The 21,731-nt window shown below is 42.9% G+C and overlaps 1 protein-coding gene and 1 pseudogene across 2 annotated transcripts in view; one reads left to right on the forward strand and one right to left on the reverse strand.

Annotated features, from left to right (window-relative positions):
• Positions 1-15,588, reverse strand: part of TRAF3IP2 (TRAF3 interacting protein 2) — a 39,026-nt gene extending 23,438 nt beyond the window's left edge. Inside the window, exons 1-3 of one of the 2 annotated variants that reach the window (XM_063098046.1) lie at positions 15,476-15,588; positions 14,808-14,943; positions 2,703-3,521 (exon numbers count right to left, since the gene is read on the reverse strand). In XM_063098046.1, the coding sequence (XP_062954116.1) occupies positions 2,703-3,513 (811 nt within the window). In that variant the 5' untranslated portion in view covers positions 3,514-3,521; positions 14,808-14,943; positions 15,476-15,588. Of the gene's footprint in view, positions 1-2,702; positions 3,522-14,807; positions 14,944-15,471 lie in introns of both variants that reach the window. The other variant, XM_063098045.1, reaches the window with a different exon arrangement.
• A 3,708-nt stretch (positions 15,589-19,296) lies between these two features.
• LOC134378686 (large ribosomal subunit protein uL6-like) lies at positions 19,297-19,964 on the forward strand (annotated as a pseudogene).
• Positions 19,965-21,731: the final 1,767 nt, after the last annotated feature.

Consider the following 21,731-nt stretch of genomic DNA (forward strand, 5'->3'; position numbering starts at 1 on the left):
TCATTTCCTTATAACCCCACTAATGCTGGATGTTGTTGGAGGTTTTTATTTTTGCACACCTAGTCAGGGAAAAGGTATTTTTAAAAATTTTGCAATTCTTAATTCTAGTGATGTTGGGCTTGGTTTCATATGCATTTTGGCTGTTTGTATATCTTCTGTGAATTATTCCTGTCTCCTGTCCAAGTTCCCTCCTCTCTGCCTTTCGTCACCTCTCTTCACTCCCAGGATCCTAGATGTGGCCCCTCTCACCCCACCACCTCCCTCAATAGAAGGAGATAATAAAGAGAGCTAGGGGAAGGGGAGCTGATGAAAGAAAGCAGGTCCTGAGGTATTAGAGACAAAAGTGTTCCCAGTCGGGAGTGTTGCCTTTTAAAGGAACCTGCCCCAAGGGGGCAATGCTTACCTCCAAAACTGGATTGCTAATGGTGCCATTTCAGGCTTCAACAGGAAAAAATATTTTCCAATGGGGCTATCTTCCTGGGACCCTCATTCTAATATTGATTTCAATGCTTTATTTTGGGTCTATCACGATGTGGCTTTCTCCAGTTACTAGATAAAGGCAATGCTGCAATACTTACTCACAAAGCCTTTGAGTAAGTATTTATACTTCTATGCATTAACCTTGCTACCAAAGATATCTTTAAAATTTTTGCACTTCTTAATCAGAAATGCAGATAAAAACTTATGCACATGATATTTATCATAGCATTGCTTATTGGATCAGAAGACTGGAAACTATTTAAAATGTCTAACAAAAGAATAGGTTAATAACATTTTGGTAGATCCTTATCTGATAAAATACAATGCAGCATTTTTACATGATGCTGGAAGAAGTACATTCAGTGTGAATGGAAATTATTTTAATTTTACATTAAATATACATGCAAAGAAAAAAAACACTGGAAGTAAATATGTCAAAACCCTAATAAGTAACTATATTTGAGTGACAGAAATACGAATACTTTTTATTTTCATTTTTGAAATTGGGGCATATTTCAATTTGGAGGGGTGACGAAATACTACTGTTATAATCAGAAAAGTTATCTTTAAATGCAGATACTAGAATGTTAGAAAGTAGTTTATGGTATTATTCTCACAAATTATTTCCTTTTAACCTGTCAATCACTGGGAAATAAACATAGGCCTGACCTTGCCAAGGTTGAGTTCTCAGTGATTCATACTAAGGGAATCTGCCACCACACCCATCCTATTATTGGGCACTCAGAGCAAGCAGTGGCATCCACACCCCCCAATCAGTTGCCTTCCCCACATACAACACCTTACCCTAGATCCCAGTTTTAAGCCTCAGGGGCTCTTTCTCCCTCTCCAGCCCAGGACCCTATTCTCCCCAAACCCTGCTGCTTCCCCACTCACTGTAGGAAGCCTTAGACTGAGCTTATGGTTGAGCTTATAGTCTCTTATACTGAGATTATGGTTGATTACATACAGCATTTGTGATTATTTCTATAATTTATTTTAAAGCTGGGCATCAGACTTTGGCCAGACTCTTCTTATGCTATTTGAACTGTTTTTTGTACATTTTTTTGCTAAGAAAAATGTCCCATCTCACAGCCCTGTGTTTCATCTGTAAAGTTCTAGTGTTACTTTCCAGTGGCCTCAGTAGAGATTTAACATCAAGACTGGTGATGGACTATTTATTTCATTCTAAGACTTTATCACTTTCTGATATGCTTACTGCACTGATACAGTAATGATTCATTTGTAACTAGTTTATTGAGAGTCTGGTATATGCCACGCACTGTGCTAAATGCTGGGGAATTATGGATTGAAAGTACACCTTTGCTGATGTGCCCAAGCTTGTAGTCTGGAAGGAGAGGCAGACAAGTCCACAATTAGATGCCACACCGGAGTTAGTTGTCCCAGTAGATCTGAGGTTTCTAAAGGGACACTTGAGCTAAGTTGTAAAAGATATATATGGTGGTGGTTGTATAACTCTATAAATATACTAAAATTTATTGAATTGTATATTTTAAATAGGTAAAGGATAAATTTTACGGTATGTAAATTAGATTTCAATAAAGCTGTTTTTGAAAAAAGATGTATAGAACTGGGTGAAATGCACAAGATGGGGAGAACATCCTGGGTGGAGGGAAGAGCATGGGCAAATGGATGGAGATGTGGAAGAGTGGGACAAGTTAGGGGGACTGCTGGTCCTCGGGCCTGGCTGGAATGTAGGGTAGACGTGGACAGCTCAAGGCTGCCAAGGGGTTTAAGCACCAGAGTCACAGGAGCAACTCAGTCTTCATGTAATGGCATGAATCCAGAGTCTCAATGACATTCTGGGCAACTAATGAATTTTTTTTTTTTTTTTTTTTGACTGATGGCCATTTCTCTGCCAAGTCTAAGATGGGTAGGAAGCATGAAGAGAAGGAAGGCCCAGATTCCCAAAAGTTAAAACAACAAATAAGTTTTCTAGAAATTGTTTGGCTCATCTTCCTGCCTCTAAGCAGATTTCAGTTTAACAGACCCAAACAGAGGAATCTATTTTGTCCTTCAAGTTTCCTAGAGAAGGAGTTTCCAAATGGGAATAAGAAAAAGTGTTCCCTTAAGGCCCCTTGCAAATCCAGCCACACATGGTAAGTTCCTATGAGCAGAAGGCCCTCGCTGCAACATGACTGTGCTGGCCCTTCTTTCCTCAGTCACCCAGACCAGAATGTCCCGAGGAGGTAAAGATCACTTACATGGCACCTGATGATTGGGACCTCCAGGACAATGGTTAAGATAGTTCCGTGGAGCATGTGGGGAAGGACTGGGAGGCAGCATCTGTGCATACACTGGATACCTCTGTGGTTCAAACTGTTGGAACTCCGTGGACCTGAGAGGTCTGGGTAGGTCCTGGGGGTAACACACAGAGGTGAGGGGCAGGGGCCTTTCCAGCTGCCTAATGCCCAGGACATCCTGGGGCTGGGAGTCATACCCTGTGTCTATTGTAGGCAGATCTGGGGCTGTGCGGTTCCTGTGGGGCTGGGGCTGTTGCACCGTCTCTTGGCTACTGCCCGAGAAGTCTGCTGAGGCATTAGGTAAACTTTGGTCTGATTTGTCTGAGTCATGGCCAGTGTCAGGAGAAGCTGCTGAAAGCTGAGATCCCAGCCATTGATTACGTTTTTCCGTAAACGAAAACTGATGCTCTCTGGGGAGGGCTCCAACCACAGACTCAGATTCAGACTTGCTGGCTGCAGAGGAGCCCGAGGGAAAATCTTTGCCTGGGTCTGGGTGTCTCCTGCAGAAGCTGTCTTCACTTTCCTCCAGGACTTTAGTGCGCAGACAGGTGACCTGCTGGGACACAGGCCGCTGGTGATTTGCAAGTTTCAGGGGTGGGCGAGCCCGAGAAAAGTCTCCTAAGGGTGCAGACAAACTGTTAGGTGCCATGTTCCTTATATCTGGAGCAGGTGGTTCTGATTCCTCTTCCAGGGAATATTCTGGGATTGGTTTCAGCAACTGACTTGGGTATGGTTCTGATTCATCAACTTCCACGGGAATGCTTCGGTTCATTCTACTTTCTGGAAAAAGAGAAAACAGACCAATCAATTCTTGGAGTCCCCACACTATGACCTCAAGAGACCTTGTTCAGGATGTGATTTAAAGTAACAGTAGTTGACATCGTTGTGCTTACAGAGCCCCAATCACATATAGTTGTTAACTTATCCTCCAGGCAAAGGCACTAATGCTTATTCAGATGTTTTATCTGGAAGGCAATTCAAAGAATGTGACTGGACCATCCTGTGGTAGAAGTCATTCACCAGCAAGGGGAAAACACGAATAAAAATCAACTGTTAAGTATTGAGGCAAGAGAAATTATCATAATGTGGGCTGCTTTGTGTGTGTGTGGAATACATGATGAAATAAATCTCTAACTGATATGGAATGGTCTCCAAGATATATTAAGTGATAAAAAGAAAAAAGCAAGGTGCCGAAAATGTGTATATTATGCTGCTATTTTGTGTAAAAGAAAAATGAGAGGGGAATATGTTTGTGTGTGCCTATCTGCTTGTATGTACATAAGATATGTGTGGAGATTACACAGACATGGGTACATTGGTTGCCTCTGAGGATGGAACTAAGCTGAGGGAGAGAAGTGGGAAGGGGTTTTCACCTTTTGAACTTTTAAAATTTTGCTCTATTTGACTATTGCCTCATTAAAAAAATAAATAAAAGTCTTTTAAAAAACAAACAAAAAGAAAGCCAATTTTAAAACGTTGAAAAAAGGTCATAGTGACATTTTCCACTTAACTTTAGGTCATCTGGAGGACTTAATTCCCTCTGGGCACCCTGCCTGCAATGAAGGTAGCCCCAACCATCTGATTCTTGATGGAGTAGTTGAACAAACAAGGCTCACTAAACTAGCCTTTAGCCCACAGAGCATTTAGCCCATGGTCCAAGCAATATTGCTTTTATCTGTAAAAATAGAACTCTTAATCAACCTAACAGGATGAAAAAGAGAACTAACCTCCCCTTAGAAAACTATCTCCCCTTGAGATGATGCCTTGGCTCAAGGGGGATGGAAGGTGGCAGGCTGGGGAAAAGCCTGCACAGGAGTGACTGGAGGTTTGCAGAAAGCTGCAGAGCAGGTGTAGTAAGAGCAAGCAAGCAGTTTGAAAGAGCAAAAATCCCAAAGGTTTATTCTATGCAAGGCCATGAAGTACATAGCATACTTCAAATACCAGAGGGAAAAAAGGGATTGTGTGTGGACTTTAAAATTCCTGCTTTGGATCCATGCAGCATTTCAACCACAAACGTCTACTGAGGGCTTACTGTGCTTAAAGTCACAGAGTACATAAATTACTGTTCTAAGACAAGCTTTGAAGCCTATGAATTCACTTTCTCTGTGCTCTGTACCCAATCCAATGGGACCATGACAGCATACGTTTTGAAATGCTCCCCCTTTGCAGAAATGGGGCCAGCAATTTGCTACCAAATGTATCTTAACTTCCTATAGAAAGATACCTCTTCCCTCCCTGCCAAATGTACGCTCTTTGATGCTTCTCTTACCCCACTTGGTATCAAACTTGCCCACCTGCTGCACAACAACCCCGGCACTGTTCTCTAGCACAACAGAAAACTCCTTCAGCCTCTAAATTCCTGGCGGCCCTCCTTCCTTCCCTCAGCTCTACAGAAAAAACTTCATCACCTGAATTGATTAGACCTAATTAAAATGAATAAGAACCTACCAAAAAACATAAATATTTCTTTTTATTATTTAAAAATGCTCACCATAGTTTTCCTTTCTTTCTTACACTTTTTCTACAGCTGTGAAATTGGATATGCTGTGCAACATGCTCTTCAGCTGGTCAGGAAACAAAAGTACTTTCTCAAGGGCTGGCTGAGTGTTGTATAATCTCCTGCCTGCATCTGTGGCCCACAGCTGAGTGGGAGGGCAAAAAGATGCAGAAAGGGAGCCAACTAACAAGAGGACTAAATTCTGTCAACTAGTTCTTGTCATGTGATTCATTTCCCTTGCTCATACTTCAGGTGCAACTGTTTACATTCTCCCTGGGTTTTCAAATGTGAATACCTTAGAAGCGCTTTCTTCTTTAAAAAAAAAAAATTGCAAATTCTACTCTTCTAGCTGAGGCGCCTTCAGGGGCTTAGAGGAAGCTAATAAAAAAAAAAGGTGACAAGTGCAGTCATCTCACATAACTAAAAATCTGGGGTCCATTCGACAGTTAAAACTGGCCTGAAAAGGAACATGTGGTCCCTCTGGTGACAGTAAATGAACCTGACATGTCAACAAACAACCTCTTAGCAAACCTATGGGATTTGTAATCTTTAAAAGACAAAATGACCCCTGATGTTTTAAACATGTCGGTATCAAACACTCAAACAGCAGATAAGTACTGAACCCTACTATGTGTCCAACTCTGTGCTGTGTATCCCCATTCCGAGGCATAACCTCAATTAAAGTTTTTAAAACTTTTTTAATATCTGCAAGTGATATAAAATTCAAGAGGTACAAAAGGGTATACCGTGAAAGGCAATCAAAATTATTTCTAAAGACATATAAAGCATTATAATGTTGCTTGTGATCCAGCTCAAGAAAGAAAACTAACTTGCAGGAAGTCAAGGGCCCTACCTCAGGACCTTTGCACTTGTACCGCCTTCTTGGAACACTTTTTCTCCACATATCTGCATGGCTTGCTGCCTTTCTCCTTCATGTCTTTCCTCAGCTGTCACCTTCTCAGTGAGGACTGGTCACCCTCTCTAAAATTTTTACATTCTCCTCTCACTTCCTCCGCCCTTCCCTGCTTTACCTTCCTCTCTAGCAGTTGTCAAATGTATATTATAAATACACATATCTAATAAATTCTTTGTTCATTTATTACCTTTCAACTCCACCCAGAATGTAAACTTCACAAGGGCATGATTTTCGACTGTTCTGTTCACTGCTCTATTCTCAGCATCTAGAACTGTACCTGGCACATAATAGGAACTCAATAAAGATTTGTCAAATGAATATTTCAGAAAAGGGATGGATCACATAGCTGGAAGGATCAATGTCAGTGAAAAGGTCAGGCTCCATGGGGGGCATTGGGAAGTATCTGGTGGGCCAAGTGCTCACGGTTCTTAAAATTATGCCACACGGGTGATCCCTCTCCCTTCCTCTCTTTCTTCCTCTCATAAATATTTATTAAATGCCCTCTCAGTGTCTAGCCACCAAGTTAGGCCTGGGCCATGCCTAAGAGGTCCTGCCCACAGGCATAGCTGACTGCAACCCTCACTTGCAGAATAAAGGTGATTCCACCAGCCAGTGTGATGGGAGCATCTGCTCTTTGGCTCCACGCAGGGAGGTGCTGGTGCTGGTCTGTTTGTGCATCTATAGAGCTTCGCCTAGAAGAGGGTGGGGCACACCTGCCACTACTACATGGGCCCCTCCCAGCCCCTCCAGAACTGGAAGAACATGGTCAACCCTGCCAACCCTCCCAAGGCAGTCACAGAGAACAATTACGCACAAATGCCCCATCAGGGGGCCATAGGCAGATGAATAGATTATATCAAAGATGGCAATTTTATTTGTTTTTAGTATCAACGTTGTAAAATGACTCCACATTTTTTTCTCTCACATCCCTCAGTATCTCACCACTACTAACCATTTCCATATTTCCTGTTTTCTTCCAGGCCTTTTCTATATGCTGTCCACGTGGTTGTATCCCTGGCGTGGATTGTGCTCCAGTCCCTGACAGAGGGCAGCACCTGGATTGACATGGAAAAGCCCTGTTTTCTGAGCCAGGACTTAGGGAGAAAGCATTGGCCCCACATGGGGCTAGAAGACCTGCCAGCTGGGACCCTGCGAGCACCAGCGCTGGCAGTGCCTGGACAGTCTCGGGCTCATCAGCTTGAATGCTGAGCTCAGAAGCCTGTGAGATGCTGAGGCCTGTCAGGCTTGGAGGACAATGGCCATGTATACTGCACTGTGGCAAATCCATGGGGGAAGGGAGAAGCTGGAGGGTGAGAGGATCCAGGTGAGTTTCTGGCTCAGAATCCCCTTCTGAGACTCCCAATACGGATGCCCAGGCCCCACACCTAGAGACTCAGGAGGGATCAGGGCTTCTGTGTATTTTTAAGTCCTACAGAGAAACAGATTCTTTCATACCTTGCCAAGGGGAGTGTAATCAGTACAATTTGGCAGTTAGCTATCAGAATTTTAAAAGCTTGTGCCCTTTGACTTAGTAATTTCACTTCTTAGAATTTCCTCTATAGAGATACGTGCATATTGTGTGAAGAGCTATGAAGACAGGCAATGTGGTGATGTTTATGGTAGCAAAGGCTAGAAACAACCCACATGTCCAAAACGTTCTGATTTTTAAAGTTGTAGTATATCTGTATAATGAATACTCTGCATCTTTTAAAAAAGAATGAGGAAGTGCTGTGTAAACCAAAGTGGAACTATCTCCAAGATTTACTGTTAATTTAAAAAGATTGAAGAGTAGTGTGTAGAATATGCCACCCTTAGTATGATGTAAGATCACGTATGCACACGTCATCTTGTAAGAAATTATGAACAGTGGTTGCCTCTGGGAAGGGAACTGGATGACTGGCAATGGGGTAGGAGGGAGATTTGCTTTTCAGAACATTTTATACCTTTTTAAGCTTTGCACCATGTGGGTATATATTTACTTAAAAAATGAAAAGGAAAAGCTGCACTAGTGATTCTAATGTTCACAAAGATTAAGAACCAATATCAATGAGGAAGTCATGAGACCACCAGGAGAGATTGAACATGTCCCTTAAAATACAAAAAAGCATTCAGCAGAGGGTGAGAATATTTGCCTGGGGTGGGCATAGGTGGGCACCAGCTAGGAACAGAGGCTGGTCCCAGGGACATACAGCTAGGCTGGAACAGTTGTGCACGAGAGTCTGGTTCTTACTCATTCTAATCTGACCCCAGAGATGGTAGTTTTTCTTCTCTGGAATGTCATTGCCCTTTGGACTGTGAGCTGTGGTTTTAGCTTTTGGATTCTGACCAGCATCTTCAAATCTGTCAGTTTCTCCCTCTCGAAGTCTTTCACTTTGGCTTCCTTTTTGCCTCCTCGGGCCTGAGATCTTTCTCTCAGCTCTACCCAGAGCAGCCAGGTTTTACAGATAAGATTGTATCCAGATGTCGGAGGCCTTGACATCCCATGTGACAATGCTCCCCTGGTGTCCCATCCACAGAATTTCCCATGCTTCACCCTCCCTCCCTTTCTTTTTCTGTACACAGCTCTCATCAACCCCCTTGAGCTGCCTCCAACTCTTTGCTCATGTCTGTTCCCAGCAACTTTTTCTTCTTCCAGCACATTCTGCCTTAAATTATTAGTTTCCCGAAACAGAGCCCATTAGTTTTCACAACACTACCTTTCTGATCTCATTGTTGATCAGAAAGCTTCTTTTCCTCCCATGATGCCTGCCTCTCTTTCTGCAGGTCCATTAGACCCACCCTGGCCTGTGTGGGAAGCAAGTCTCTGTCAGGCCACACATGAACATATTTAATGACCACATTCACAATTTACTGTGGCTTCTCCCTTCCAGATGGGCTTACCTTGAATCAACACATTTCTAGGATGTGGCAAAATATGCAGTACTTAAATATACAGGCTCTGTATTCAGACTTCCTAGGTTAAATTCTTCCTCTGCCAGCTGCACAATTAGAGGAGTGGCCTTGACAAAATTACTTAACTTCTCTGGGCCTCTTTTTTCTCATTTGCAAAATGGGGAAAATAGCAACACTTTCCCCATAGGGATGTTGTGAGGATAAAAGAAGAAGATGTAACTCAAGTGTTGATTGTAGAGCTTGGCCCATATCAAGCTCTCAAACAACAATGGCTATTTTGTTATTATTTTTTACTGGGACAAGTGATTTAGCTTTGGAACTCTTTTTTTCTGAAGACAATGTTCCCTGGTTTTATACTTAGGTTCTAACACGATTATATGAACCTAATGTATGGAGACCATATCATTTTAACCAACATGCCTATATGTAAGTCATTTCTAGCACATTTCATACGAATTGCCTCATTTGGTTCTTAAAATGAGCCTGGGCTCCAGGCACGGTAAGGGTTATCACTTTGCCATTCCTATTTCACAGAGGCTTAGACACATTTAATGTGTCTTTTCTAAAGTCATGTAACAAGCAATTGGTGAAGCCATATATAGCCTATAGTTTCCTATCTCTTTCTATTAAACCATATAGATCAGGGGCCGCAACTTTCTGCAAAGGGCCAGATAGTGAATAGTTTACGCTTTATGGGCCACATGCTATCCCTGTCTCATATTCTGCTTTTTTTCTTTTTCTTTTTAACAATGCTTTAAAAACGTGAAAACCATTCTTAGCAATAGGCTGGTACAGAAATATGTCATGTGCGACCTTTGGCCCAAGGATTGTAGTTTACCAGTGGCTGATATAGATTATGCTGATAAATCAAAATACAAACTAATGAAATGATTATACTTAAGAAAGCTTACCCTTTGTTAGCAATCATTATTAATATTTATTGAATGGTTACTATGTGTGAAATACTGTTCCAAGGGTTGTATAAGTATTAACTTATTTAATATTCACATCCATCCTATTTGTTAGGATCTATTGTCAGCCCCATTTTATAGATGGGGAAGCTGAGACAGGGAGGTTAAATAACTTTCCTAAGGTCACATAGCCAATAAGTAGCAGAACTGGGATACAAATCCAAGCAGTTCAGCACCAGAACCTGTACACTTAAACCTATCATATCTCAGTTGGGAACACTGACTGGTACAGCTGTTTGGGAGAGAGAAAGGGGATAGGGGAAGCCTCATAACCCCTAGAAGCTTCTGGAATAAATATGCTTTAGAACCATTCACTTCGAAGCTAAGGAGGTGTGAAAACATGCCACCTGTGTTCTATAAAGAATCGCCAGGCTGGAAACCTGCATAAGCTTTCCTTCATGCCATTACAATAGAAGATACAGATGAGACTACAGAAGCATCTTGATTTTAGAAAAGCACTTGATTGGATCTCATTAAATTTTAATCATAAACTGAATTCAAAATAAATTGAAAACTGGTTGACAGAGCACAAACAAAGGGTGATGATAAATGATGATGCATCTAGAGAGGGGGTATCTTCCAGGGGACGCTGATGAGGCAAGGACGGATGTGATATAATGAAGGTGTATATCCCTGAAAGAAGACAAATAGCATTGCAAGGAACAGAGGAAGGGCAGGAATGAGCAGCCTGAGTAATTAATAAACCACATCAACAGCTCCCAAATAATCAAGGCTTGGTGTTCACCAACTGCTTGGATTTTTTTTTTTTTTTTCTTTTTTAGCATCCTTTGGGTCAGCACGTATATTTCAGGTGGATATAATAAATTAATATAGACATTTACAGCTGGGAGGATCCTCAGATCCAGTTGAACCAGATACTTTCAATTACAGATTCTCAAGGTCTTACTTCATTCCCCAGAGAGTAATTTTTTTTTAATGTGTCTAAAAGTAACAGATTAAAAAAAAATCTTTAAACTCATTAATGGTCTTTGTTTACTGCCCAAACGCATGCAAACTTTCATAACATTGGTTTGCTTAGTGGAAGGTTGGTTTTGAGTGAACTGTCTGGCTCAGATTCAAACTCCAGTGAACAAAAACTTCCAACTTTACTTGCAAAATTTCCCAGACAGAGAAGTTCTTCCATTAGGTTTGCCAGAGGATTTGAAACAGTGGTGAGCCCTGGAGACAAGGGAACGTTTGCTGGCTCTTGGACATAACCTTGCACAGTAAGGCTCATATCAGGCTGAAGGCAGTGCAGCGTGAACTGACCTGATTTGAGGGAGTTCGCTCTGGGACTCCTCTGAGCGACTAAATGAGGAGGAGATGTACTAATGAGAATGTACTGACTCCACCACATTGGAAGTTGATAATAAACATTTACAAAACAAACTCAAACTGGCCCATTTTTGTTGTTGTTGTTTTTTGTTTTGGTTTGGTTTTTTCAGATAAGATGTTTTCTCTAAGTACACATTTGTGATTCCTAATTCAGTCTAGGCCACAGAGCGAAAGAGAGGAAGGGGTAGAAAGGAAAAATTAGGAGGTGAAGAGGAACGGCTGGGAAGGAAGAGAGGAAAATGGGAGAGGAGAGAAGAAAAGTGGGGAAACCGTGAAAAAAAAATTTTTATTTGCCCTTTATTGGTGTAGGAGATAGACTTATTTAAATTGTAATTTCTATGCATTATTGGGCACAAGAAGGAACAGTTGGGAGAAAAAGAAAAGAAGGAATACAGGTAAAAGGCAAGAGTGTTATAAAGTAAGCTGGTAGGCCAGGGCAGACAGCTCAGAGTAGGAAGAGAGTCCAGAGACAGGAGGGAGACCTGTTGACTCAGAGTAGGAAGAGAAAAAAGAAAACACATCACGATCCTGAGTGCAGAAAAACAATGAGGCAGAGGAGAGCCAAGTTTCCCTCATCACTGGAGGAGCTGCCAAGACCCCAGGCAGCCTAGGTCCTTGGGGTGGAAGGAGTGGGGCTCGTGGCCTGGGGGCTCCAGTCAGTCCCATCCCTCCCAAATTGCTTTATTTCAGCACCTTACTAGGAACCAAGCCAAATTGGCATAGCTCTAGGGTCCACCATGTGGATGAAAGCCCATCCTTCCTTGGCCAGTTTACAACTTCTGGTCTCCAGGAAGGTCTGTGTACATACGTGAGTGCACACACACATGCATACACACACAGGGAACAGAGCACATGTGGGCTACTAGGCCTGCTGGGCAAGAGACGCAAAGAATGTCAGGGAGAAAGAACAGCATAGGTTTCATGAACTAAAAATATCTTGGTGACAATGCATTGGGAAGAAACAGGAGAGGCCTGGGGGACAGCTTCTTGATTCCAATCCTCAGATGCGTTCTCACGGAAGGGCTGCAGGATTGTTTTGATAAGGAGATGTGATCAAACATGAGGGGTCATTTTGTTGGATATGAAAGGAATTTAAAGTTTAATGTGCCTCATGTGTGCTCTTTTTTTTTTTTTTTTGCAGTTGCCTGCAATTCATATATATTTTTAAAGCCTAATCTAAAAGTGCCTACAGATGAAAAATGATTTGAATTCAGAATATTTCTGAGATTTCCATTCTGCAATGTGTAAAATGCAGATTTAATTTAGACAAACTATGCCACCATAATCTATCTTTCTGAATGCCTGTTAAAGAATGCCTGCAAATATGATTGTTTTCTCCTCTTTTTATTTTCAGAGCATTGAAAGTCACAAACCCCTTACTCCTGGGAGAAGTAGGCTTTAACATTTTCTGTCTTTGCACCCTCCAAAGATGAGTATCTCTGAGATAAGAACCTTCCTCTCCAACATGATAGCACAGCCCAGACTTCACTCCTCCTTAGCCCACCCCACACAATGAACAGAGCAGAGTAACCACTTTATTCATCTCCTTGACGCTCCATTCTGGAATGATTCGGAGCTGCAGCACAAGATTAAGAATGACTGTGATGTGGCCTTTATGAATCAAAGCTAGGCTGGCAAATGAACAACACTTAGCCTGATTTAATGGTGTATTGTTATTTGAAAATGAAATGAGGTGAAACATCTTGGAGTTCCTGTCCTCTCATCCCAAGGAATAGAGAGAAACACCTAAAACACAACTAGGACCATACCAGGGCCCTGATATCCCAAAGAAACAGTTCAGCAATACCAAAAGTCCTGAATCAGCCTACCCCGGTCAGCTAGAGCCTGTTTAAAACTGTCTTGCTGGTGAATAACTGCCCAAAAGAAATGATAATTTTTTAAAAAAACAGTGGTTTGGAAAAGGTTAAGGATTCAGTGTATCTACATCTAATAATGTGTCTAATCATAGTCGTCATCCTTACATGGTAGTAGGATGTGTTTCACAGTTTTCTTTCTCCTCCCTTTAAAGGCCCCACACACAGGGATTGGGCTAGCCACGGAGTGGTTTCCAGCTCCAGCTAAGTCAGAAACTCTGGCTTCTGGAGCCGGACTGTCTGCCAATTCTCTGGCCTGCCATGACTCCCTGGGCAAATGCGCAAGACAATTCTTCCCGGGTAACCCAAACGAGACATTAACTAATTCAAGAAATCCCCTGTTTTCTCCTATTTGGCTAGATCCAGTAAGAACGCCTAAATTCTAGGCAGCCCTCCTGCAGAGCTACGTGGCTGCCCAGCCTCCCCCATACCTTTTGCCCTGAGAGCAGATAAGTGAAACAGAAATCAAAGCAGTTGACGTGGAAGGAGCCTGAGCACTTACGAGATGTTTGTTAGTATTCTGGGTTCTGGAGGGTAGAAAACTGTGAAGAAACAAAGTCTTTTTCCTGAGGGGCTTACCAACTAGTAGCGAGGGATAAAATTAATACATATGAATTATCGGTAAACAAAACAAGTCTTGTAAGACCACCCATTACAGCTATCCCTCTGGGACTACCCTCGCCTTGTTTTGTTAGAAGGGAATTTGGACATAATCATGTTAGTTCACCACCCTGCTCACCCCCACCCCCCACACCCCGTACTTTACTGATGAAGAAATCCAGGCCTGCAGGAGCCAAAGTGAATTGCCTAAGTCACAGAATCACAAAAAGTAGAGTGAGAAGGAGTGAAAACTTGAAACCAAGTTGCTTGTCCTTTTTAAAAACTTATTATTTTTTTGGTCTCTTTTTCTCCCATTCCTTTAAAAATATCCCCCTGTTCTAAGAGACTATCATGAACTTGAAAGTCACAGGAAGCTTGATTAACTTCAAAGATCAAGTACTAGCATTTCTCCCCTCTTTTCCCCAAAGGCTCTGTCCAGCACCAGCAAATGTCTGAGTTGCTTGGGAGCGGTGGGGGGCTCTGAACTTCCCGGCCCAAGACAGTGCTGTTGGTTTTTCCCCCTGCATGAAACAGGGATTGAGAAAACTTGGGAGTTCTCCTTCCCGCTCTGCCACTGACGTGTTCTGGGGCTGGAAGCCAGTTTAATCCTTGCCATCCCTGTCTCCCTCCCTGGAGAAGTCGGGCTTGAATTCTTGATCAAAACTTGTGGGGACACCAAGTACCCAAACAAACGGTTCCCAGGCAGCTCTGAAACACACCAGTGTGTGTGGCTCCTCTCCTCAAAGAGTTAATCTCGGCGCGCCTGTCTGAAATACTAAACCACCAACACGTTCCTGCAGCAGGAGCCTGACTGTCATTTTCTCAGCCCAAGCCGGTCCCTATACGAACAAGTTAAAGGTGGGGAGAGAAAGGGGGAGGAAAGTAAAGACGGAACATTTCAGTCAAGCAGAAAACAGTTTTGGAAAATGGGTCAGTGGTTAAGAAGCAAGACCAGGCAGGGGGCAACCCCGAATCACTTACCTTAGAACCACCACAGATAGACAGACCGACCGGGCCCAGAGGGTGGTCGCGCTCTCCACTTCTGTCCCTTTCCACCTTGGGTCGCTCTCGGCCTCCCTCCGCCCTCGCCAGGCCCAGGTAAGTAGTAGAACAGGCTCTGAAGCAGGAAGTGGAAGTTGTATGCAAATTTCTAGAAGCTAGGAAGCCTCGGCTCGAAAATCTCCCCGTGGGCAGTGAATCAACAGCTAAGTCACTTTATTTCTTAAAACAGAAACCTCCTTCATTCACTAGAAAGTGACCAATTAGGCTGCATTTTTGTTTTTACCATCCAACTAAGAAACTGCTGAGGAATGCCCCAGCCTCTCCTGAAAAGGTGTCTCCAGGAGGGGACTGAACTTGAGTGTTAAGATCATTTATTCATGAATGGCTCCGAAGAAGGTGATTGGGGGCAGATGACGGGGAAGAATGTAAAGCAAGAGCTTCCTACTATCTCCTCTAACTGCTTAAAACACCAGCATCTGCTGCTCATAACCACGGATGGGGACTTGCTGCCCATGCCCCCGTGCACACGTGTACACACACACACACACACACACACACACACACACACACACACACACACACACACACACACACGCCGCCCATTGTCAGGCAAGAAAAAGTAGCTAATTTTAAGAACACATACTCACTATCCTCTGGCTACATTTTTCATGACCTGAAGTTTATGTCCTCCCCTCCCCTTCCCATTGTTTAATCAGTAGCCTGCATAATTTATTGCATGAAGGAGATGCTGAAGGCAGAATGATACCACAGCAATGTGTATGTGTGTAAAGACAGCTGCTTTCTGGGGCAGCAGAGGGTGATGGGAGCTGAGTCAGTGGGAGGGACCTGGCTATGAGCTCAGCCATGCCACTGGCCAGCTAGGCACCCAAGCAGGGGCACTGTGCTCCCAGTGCTGGACTTGTCTGCCTGTGAAAGAGGTCCAAGGGTCAGCCCACTCCCAGCTGGCTATCTCTCCACCCTCATGCAGGGCACAGGCCCTAGAGCATCTCTGTCCAGATTGTGCCATGTTCTGCTCATGCAGGACACAAGAAGCAGATTGCTCTACATTCTACAAACAGAGGAAATGCAGCTTGCTTTTAAAATAGCATATACAAGTTATATACATTTTGGTACATCCTACAACAACTATCAGCTGTTAAATAGCTTAAACATTTATGTATGTATGTAACAGAAAAGTGACTCTGAGATATTATTTAGTGAAATATCTTGTTTTTGCCAATAGTTATAACAGATAAGTGCATGTATGTATATAGATTTATGTTTGTTCACCACTAGTCCCCAGCACCTAGCACACTACCCAGAACATTGTAGGCAATCACTGTATATTTGTTAAATGATCAAGTCAGAAATGTCTTGAAGGATGCACGCAAACTGCGTAGTGGTGGTCACTTCAAGGGAATAGGATTGAGGGAAATAAGTGAGAATGGAAGGCTTTTAAGTTTGTACTATATACACACGTGGGCTGTTTGATTCCTTTTTTCTACAATAAGCATGTGGCACTTTTTCATTAAAAAGAATAAACTATTTTTTAAAAAATAGTATTTATTACCTTGGCCTTGAAATTTCTGCTTTAAAATTATTATTAGAATAGACTTTTTTGGGGGTAGGGAAATATAGCATTCTCTGTGGGACAGCCGGTACCAGGATACTTTGACAAGTTATCTGGGTTAAGAGATGAGGACAGAAAAGAAAAGAATGGCAAGGGAAGGAAAAAGGAGGAGAACAAAGGAAGGGGAGGGGTGAAAATATTTTTCATTTCTCTTAGATGCCCTTAAATGGATTGGGAAAAGCCTCGAAGATACTTCTGTCAAGTATTACCTTTGGAACACAACTCATCAGGAAGAACAAGGGGAGTGTTTTTTTCCAGTTCTCCACCAACTGCTTTCCTGGATGGGAGGCCTAAGAGCCTTGTAGGAAGAATACCAAGAGCTCAACCGCCACTTTTAATTGCTGTTCGCTGGGCCTTCCTCCTGTCTAAATTTATCCTGAGCAGAAAGGCAGGCTCTCAGGAGAATGAGTTAATGGCTCCTTCCTGGGAGCCTCTACTGGGACCCCTACTGAAAAGCAGCCTGAGGATGTAAACTGTTTAGAGAAGGTGTCCTGGACACGAGAAACTTCTGTCTGAACATGCCCGAGGCAGCTACAGTGAAATATGGATGACAGGGGAAATGTCAGGGAGTCTGAGAAATGAACCCCTCTGGCCCCAGGACCTTCCTGCTGGTTTTCAGGCTAACACATACAGCCTTTTTGTTGCCATGACAGGATGGCAGCTCTTCACTGAGGACCTACTATACACTACCTGTTAGCACATTTAATCCTCCAGAAAATCCTGTGAGGTGCATTTACTGTCATTGGCTTTACCTTTGAGGAATCCAAAGCTCAGAGACACTGAGTAACTTCTCCAAAGTCACACAGCTAGCCCGTGGAGAAGGACTCAAGCTCAAAGCAGTCTCACTTCCGGGTGGATTTTATCCCCCTCCCCCCATTGCCCCTTCGCAGTCTGTCCTTCCTACACACCTGGGTGGAGCACAGGTAACTCGCTTTCATTGCACAATTCTTGACAGTGCTCAAGAGGGGAAAAAAAGATGTAGATATTAAAAGGGTGGGGCTGTGACTGCCAGTCACCCTGGTGCTGTTTGTATGTTGATGGTTGCCATATAAATATTAGGTAGAGTAGTCAAGAAGTGGGTCAGCCTCTCCTTCCTGTTAAACATCTAGGAGGGGAGGATTGTGTTTGCCAGATCCTAGAGTTTGCTTTGTGTCTCTGTCACGTCAGGCTGCTATAACATATTACCACAGACTGGGTGCCTTAAACAACAAACATTTATTTCTTACAGTTCTGAAGGCTAGGATGTCCAAGATCAAGGTACTGGCAGATTTGGTGTCTGGTGAATCCCCACTTCCTGGATCATAGACGGTACCTTCTAGCTATGTCCTCACATGGTGGAAAGAAGCCCAGAGAACTCTCTGGGGTCTCTTCACATTGGGGTTAGGATTTCAATATATGAATTTGGGGGGCGGGTGAGACATAAACATTCAGTCTATAAAAGTTAGTGTTTTTGCAAAAGGCCTAATTAGATAAAGGACAGCTTCCCCCACCCTCATAAAAAAAATCAAACCAAACCATTTGGACCTAATGCTCAGAAATTCTCTATTCTATGAAAAGAAAGGAAAAAGAAAAATGTAAAGGATTTATTCCTTGGACGGACTTTGATTTCCCATTTTTAAAAGGGATGATTTTACGTACTGAAAAGGCAGAGTGAAGCTGTGACATATCACATGGAATAGAAGACAATTACCATCATGCTTTTCCTTGAGCAGGGCTCTTGTTCTCAAACACTAAGTGGCTAACTCTCCACACTCTCTCAGCAAACAGTCACTACTATAGTCAATATTTGTGTCCCTGCCCCGCCCCCAATTCATATGCTGAAACCTAATCCCCAATGCAATACTATTAAGAGGTGGGACCTTTAGGAGGTGATTAGGTCATAAAGGTGCAGCCCTCATGAATGGGATTAGCACCCTTGTCAAAGAGGCTTGAGGAAGCCTCCTGGCCCCTTCCACCATGTGAGGACACCTATAAGGTACCATCTATGAAGAATAGGCCTTTACCAGACTCAATCTGCTGGCACCTTGATCTTGGGCTACCCAACCTCCAGAGCCATAAGCAATAAATTCCTGTTTATAAATTAACTACTCTAAGGTATTTTGTTATAGCAGCCAGAACAGACTAAGACACAGAGGAGTCACTGCTGGGGCAGAGGCAGGAAGAGAAGAAATGCTCAGGCTCTCAGTGTCTGCTCCTGCCACTCTGGGTTCACTCCAGTCCTATTTCAGTCCCACAACCTCTAGTGAGTACCTGCCTTATTCCATACATGTTCTAGGTGCTAGGCATGCAAATTGAAAGATTCTCAACATATTCTTATGTCTCTTTCAGAAGGAAAACCTGTGGTAATGGAGGTAGTTCCAAACTAGCCACTAGACAAAGCTGAAGGGTCCACCAGTTGCTTTTTCTCTACTGCTCTGTGGACTACTCCAGTCTATAGAGGCTGCCAGATCTGGGCAGATGTCAGAATTGATTGCCACTGTCCTTCTCCACCCCTTGCAGAGTCCCTGGCCCCTGCTGCCCCTGCTCATATTCCTCTCTAGAACTGTTTCTTGTTCTGTCAGTGGATTCAAGCAGGACCTTCTAAGAAGTCCTGGTAACAAACTCTCAAAAGAGAAGGGCTAAACTCTCAATTTTTTTCTTTCCAAGAGATTCCTTGACCCTAGTACAAATTTATTCATCTACTTCCCCTACTAAAGGCATACTGGAAACAGCAGCTTTTGTCAAGCTACAAAAGATCCTGTTGTACCATTTCCCCAGTAATAATAGGGTAAAGGGTACCTCTTCACCTTACATTTGCATACTTGAAAGGGAGCACTCTAAAGTTCTGGGAAAAGTCAAAGATCATCTGTTCCAAGGTAACTCTCCATGGTTATCTGGACCCAGGATTGTTGGCAGCTTCTCTTGCTAAAAAATGAGCTCTCTTTGCCACACATTCCAGAAAATGTTGGTATCACTCTGAAGGTTCACACAGTTATTGTGAAGGGCCCCAGGGGAACCCTGTGGAGGGACTTCAATTACATCGATGTAGAATTCAGTCTCCTTGGAGAGAAACGGAAGAGGCTTCTGGTTGACAGCTGGTGGGGAAGTAGAAAGGAGCTGCCTACCATTCGCACTCTCTGTAGCCATGTACAGAATATGATCAAGGGTGTTATCTTGGGCTTCCATTACAACATGAGGTCTGTGTGTTCACTTCCCCATCAATGTAGTTTTTCAGGAGAATGGGTTTCTTACCAAAACCTAAAATTTCTTGGGTGCAAAATACATACACAGGGTTTAGATGAGGCCAGGTGTTGCTTGCTTGGTATTTCAAGCTCAGAAAGATGTGTTAATCCTTGAAGGAAACAATATTGAACTTATTTCAAATTCAGCTACTTTGATTCAGCAAGCCACAACAGTTAAGATCAAGGATATCAGAAAATTTTTGGATAGTTTCTATGTCTTTGCAAAAGGGATAGTTCAGCAGGCTGATGAATAAGATCTAAGAGCTGTCCAGCTACAGAAACAAGATGCTGGATGATTCCTAAGACCTATTCGTGATATTTAAGTGATGCAGTAAAAGACCTCTGTTGATTAGGGGGAAAATGATTAAGTCCTACACACTGGGCTTCCTATTCCTACTGCCACAATAAGAGTAGCTAACCCTCATGAACAAGTCAGTGCCAGCAGTGTTTTAAGCACTTTGCATGCATTTGCTCTCTTAAAGTTCACAACACCTCTATGAGGTAGGTACTGTAAGACCAACTACCTTTTATTGAGCATCTGCTACATGCCAGGTGATTTTCACAATCTGTATAATGGTGTGGAAAAATTTGTTCACCAGGATTCCAAACATCTGCTCCCCGAAGGAGAAAAGCAGATAGAGACAATATGCTACTTCCTATGGTGGCTGAACACAGTAGGGTAGGTCAGATGAGGGATGTGTTTGGAAAGGGACAAAGGAACAATGACAAAGCAGCATGGATCCCAGCAGAGGAGGTAGAGAAGCAGTGTGGCAGCGAGGGCTTTTGTGGAGCAGCAAGAAAGTAGGAGGGACAGGAAGGAACTTTAATATGCTTTGCTATGTGGCCCATTGCGTAAATCCCTGTGCCCTTCAAGAAAATCTATGATAAAGTTCTATACTGTTCTCCAAGTTTTCTCTAGTTGGATTTACTCAACTGTTTGACTTTTGGATGTGTGCATGGGCAGCTTTATTTAGTGTTCATGTAAAAATTAGAATGGTTACTATAAAAAAACAAAATAAGTGTTGGTGATGATGTGGAGAAATTGGAACACTTTTGTACTGTTGGTGGGGATGTAAAATGCTACAACTACTATAAAAAACAGTATGGAAGTTCCTCAAAAAATTAAAAATCGAATGACTATATGATCCATAAATTCCACTCCTGGAGATATGTAGATATATATGTATATCTATATATCCAAAAGAATTGAAAGCAAGGACTCAAATATCTGTACACCTATGCCTATTGTAGCATTATTCACAATAGCCAAGAGGTGAAAACAACCCAAGCGTCTATCAACAGAGGTATGGATAAACAAAATGTGGTCTATACATACATGAAACGCTGTTCAGCCTTACAAAGGAATAAAGTTCTTACACGTGCTGCAACATGGATGAACCCTGAGGACGTTAGGCTAAGTGAAATAAGCCAGATACAAAAGGACAAATATTGTATGATCCACTTATATGAAGGACCTAGAGTAGTCAAATTCATACAGACAGAAAGTAAAATGGTGGCTGCCAGGGCTGGGGGGAGGGGGATAGGGGAGTTGTTTGCTGGGTGCAGCACTTCAGTTTTGCAAGATGAAAAGAGTTCTGGAGATGGATGGTGGTGGTGGTTGTACAACAGTGTGACTGTCTTAATGCCACTGAACTACGCACTCAAACATGATTAAGATGGTAAATTTGATGTGTATGCCACCAAAATTTTAAAAAAGATCCTAAAGCAGCCCTGCAGGGTAGGTTTTATCACTTTCATTTTACAGGTGACAAAATTCAGGTGCAGAGGAGTTACATAGCTTGCCAGGGCTGCACCGCTGGGTTTCAAATCCGGATCTGACTCCATATGAAAGCCACACCTCTCCCCTGCACCACACAGCATGGGACCCACTGGGAGAGCAAGGGAGGGGGGCACTGGGCACATGTTGATGCCACAGAGATTCATCTTGGGCAGGCCTTGCCTCTCCTTTCCATGCCCTTTCCCCTGTCTATACTGCCCTTCCCCCAACACTGCTTTTTATTGTGTCCTTATTCCCTCCTCTGCCTTTCCTCA

This window comes from Cynocephalus volans, chromosome 5, assembly GCF_027409185.1.
Source record: "Cynocephalus volans isolate mCynVol1 chromosome 5, mCynVol1.pri, whole genome shotgun sequence".
NCBI classification, from domain to species: domain Eukaryota; kingdom Metazoa; phylum Chordata; class Mammalia; order Dermoptera; family Cynocephalidae; genus Cynocephalus; species Cynocephalus volans.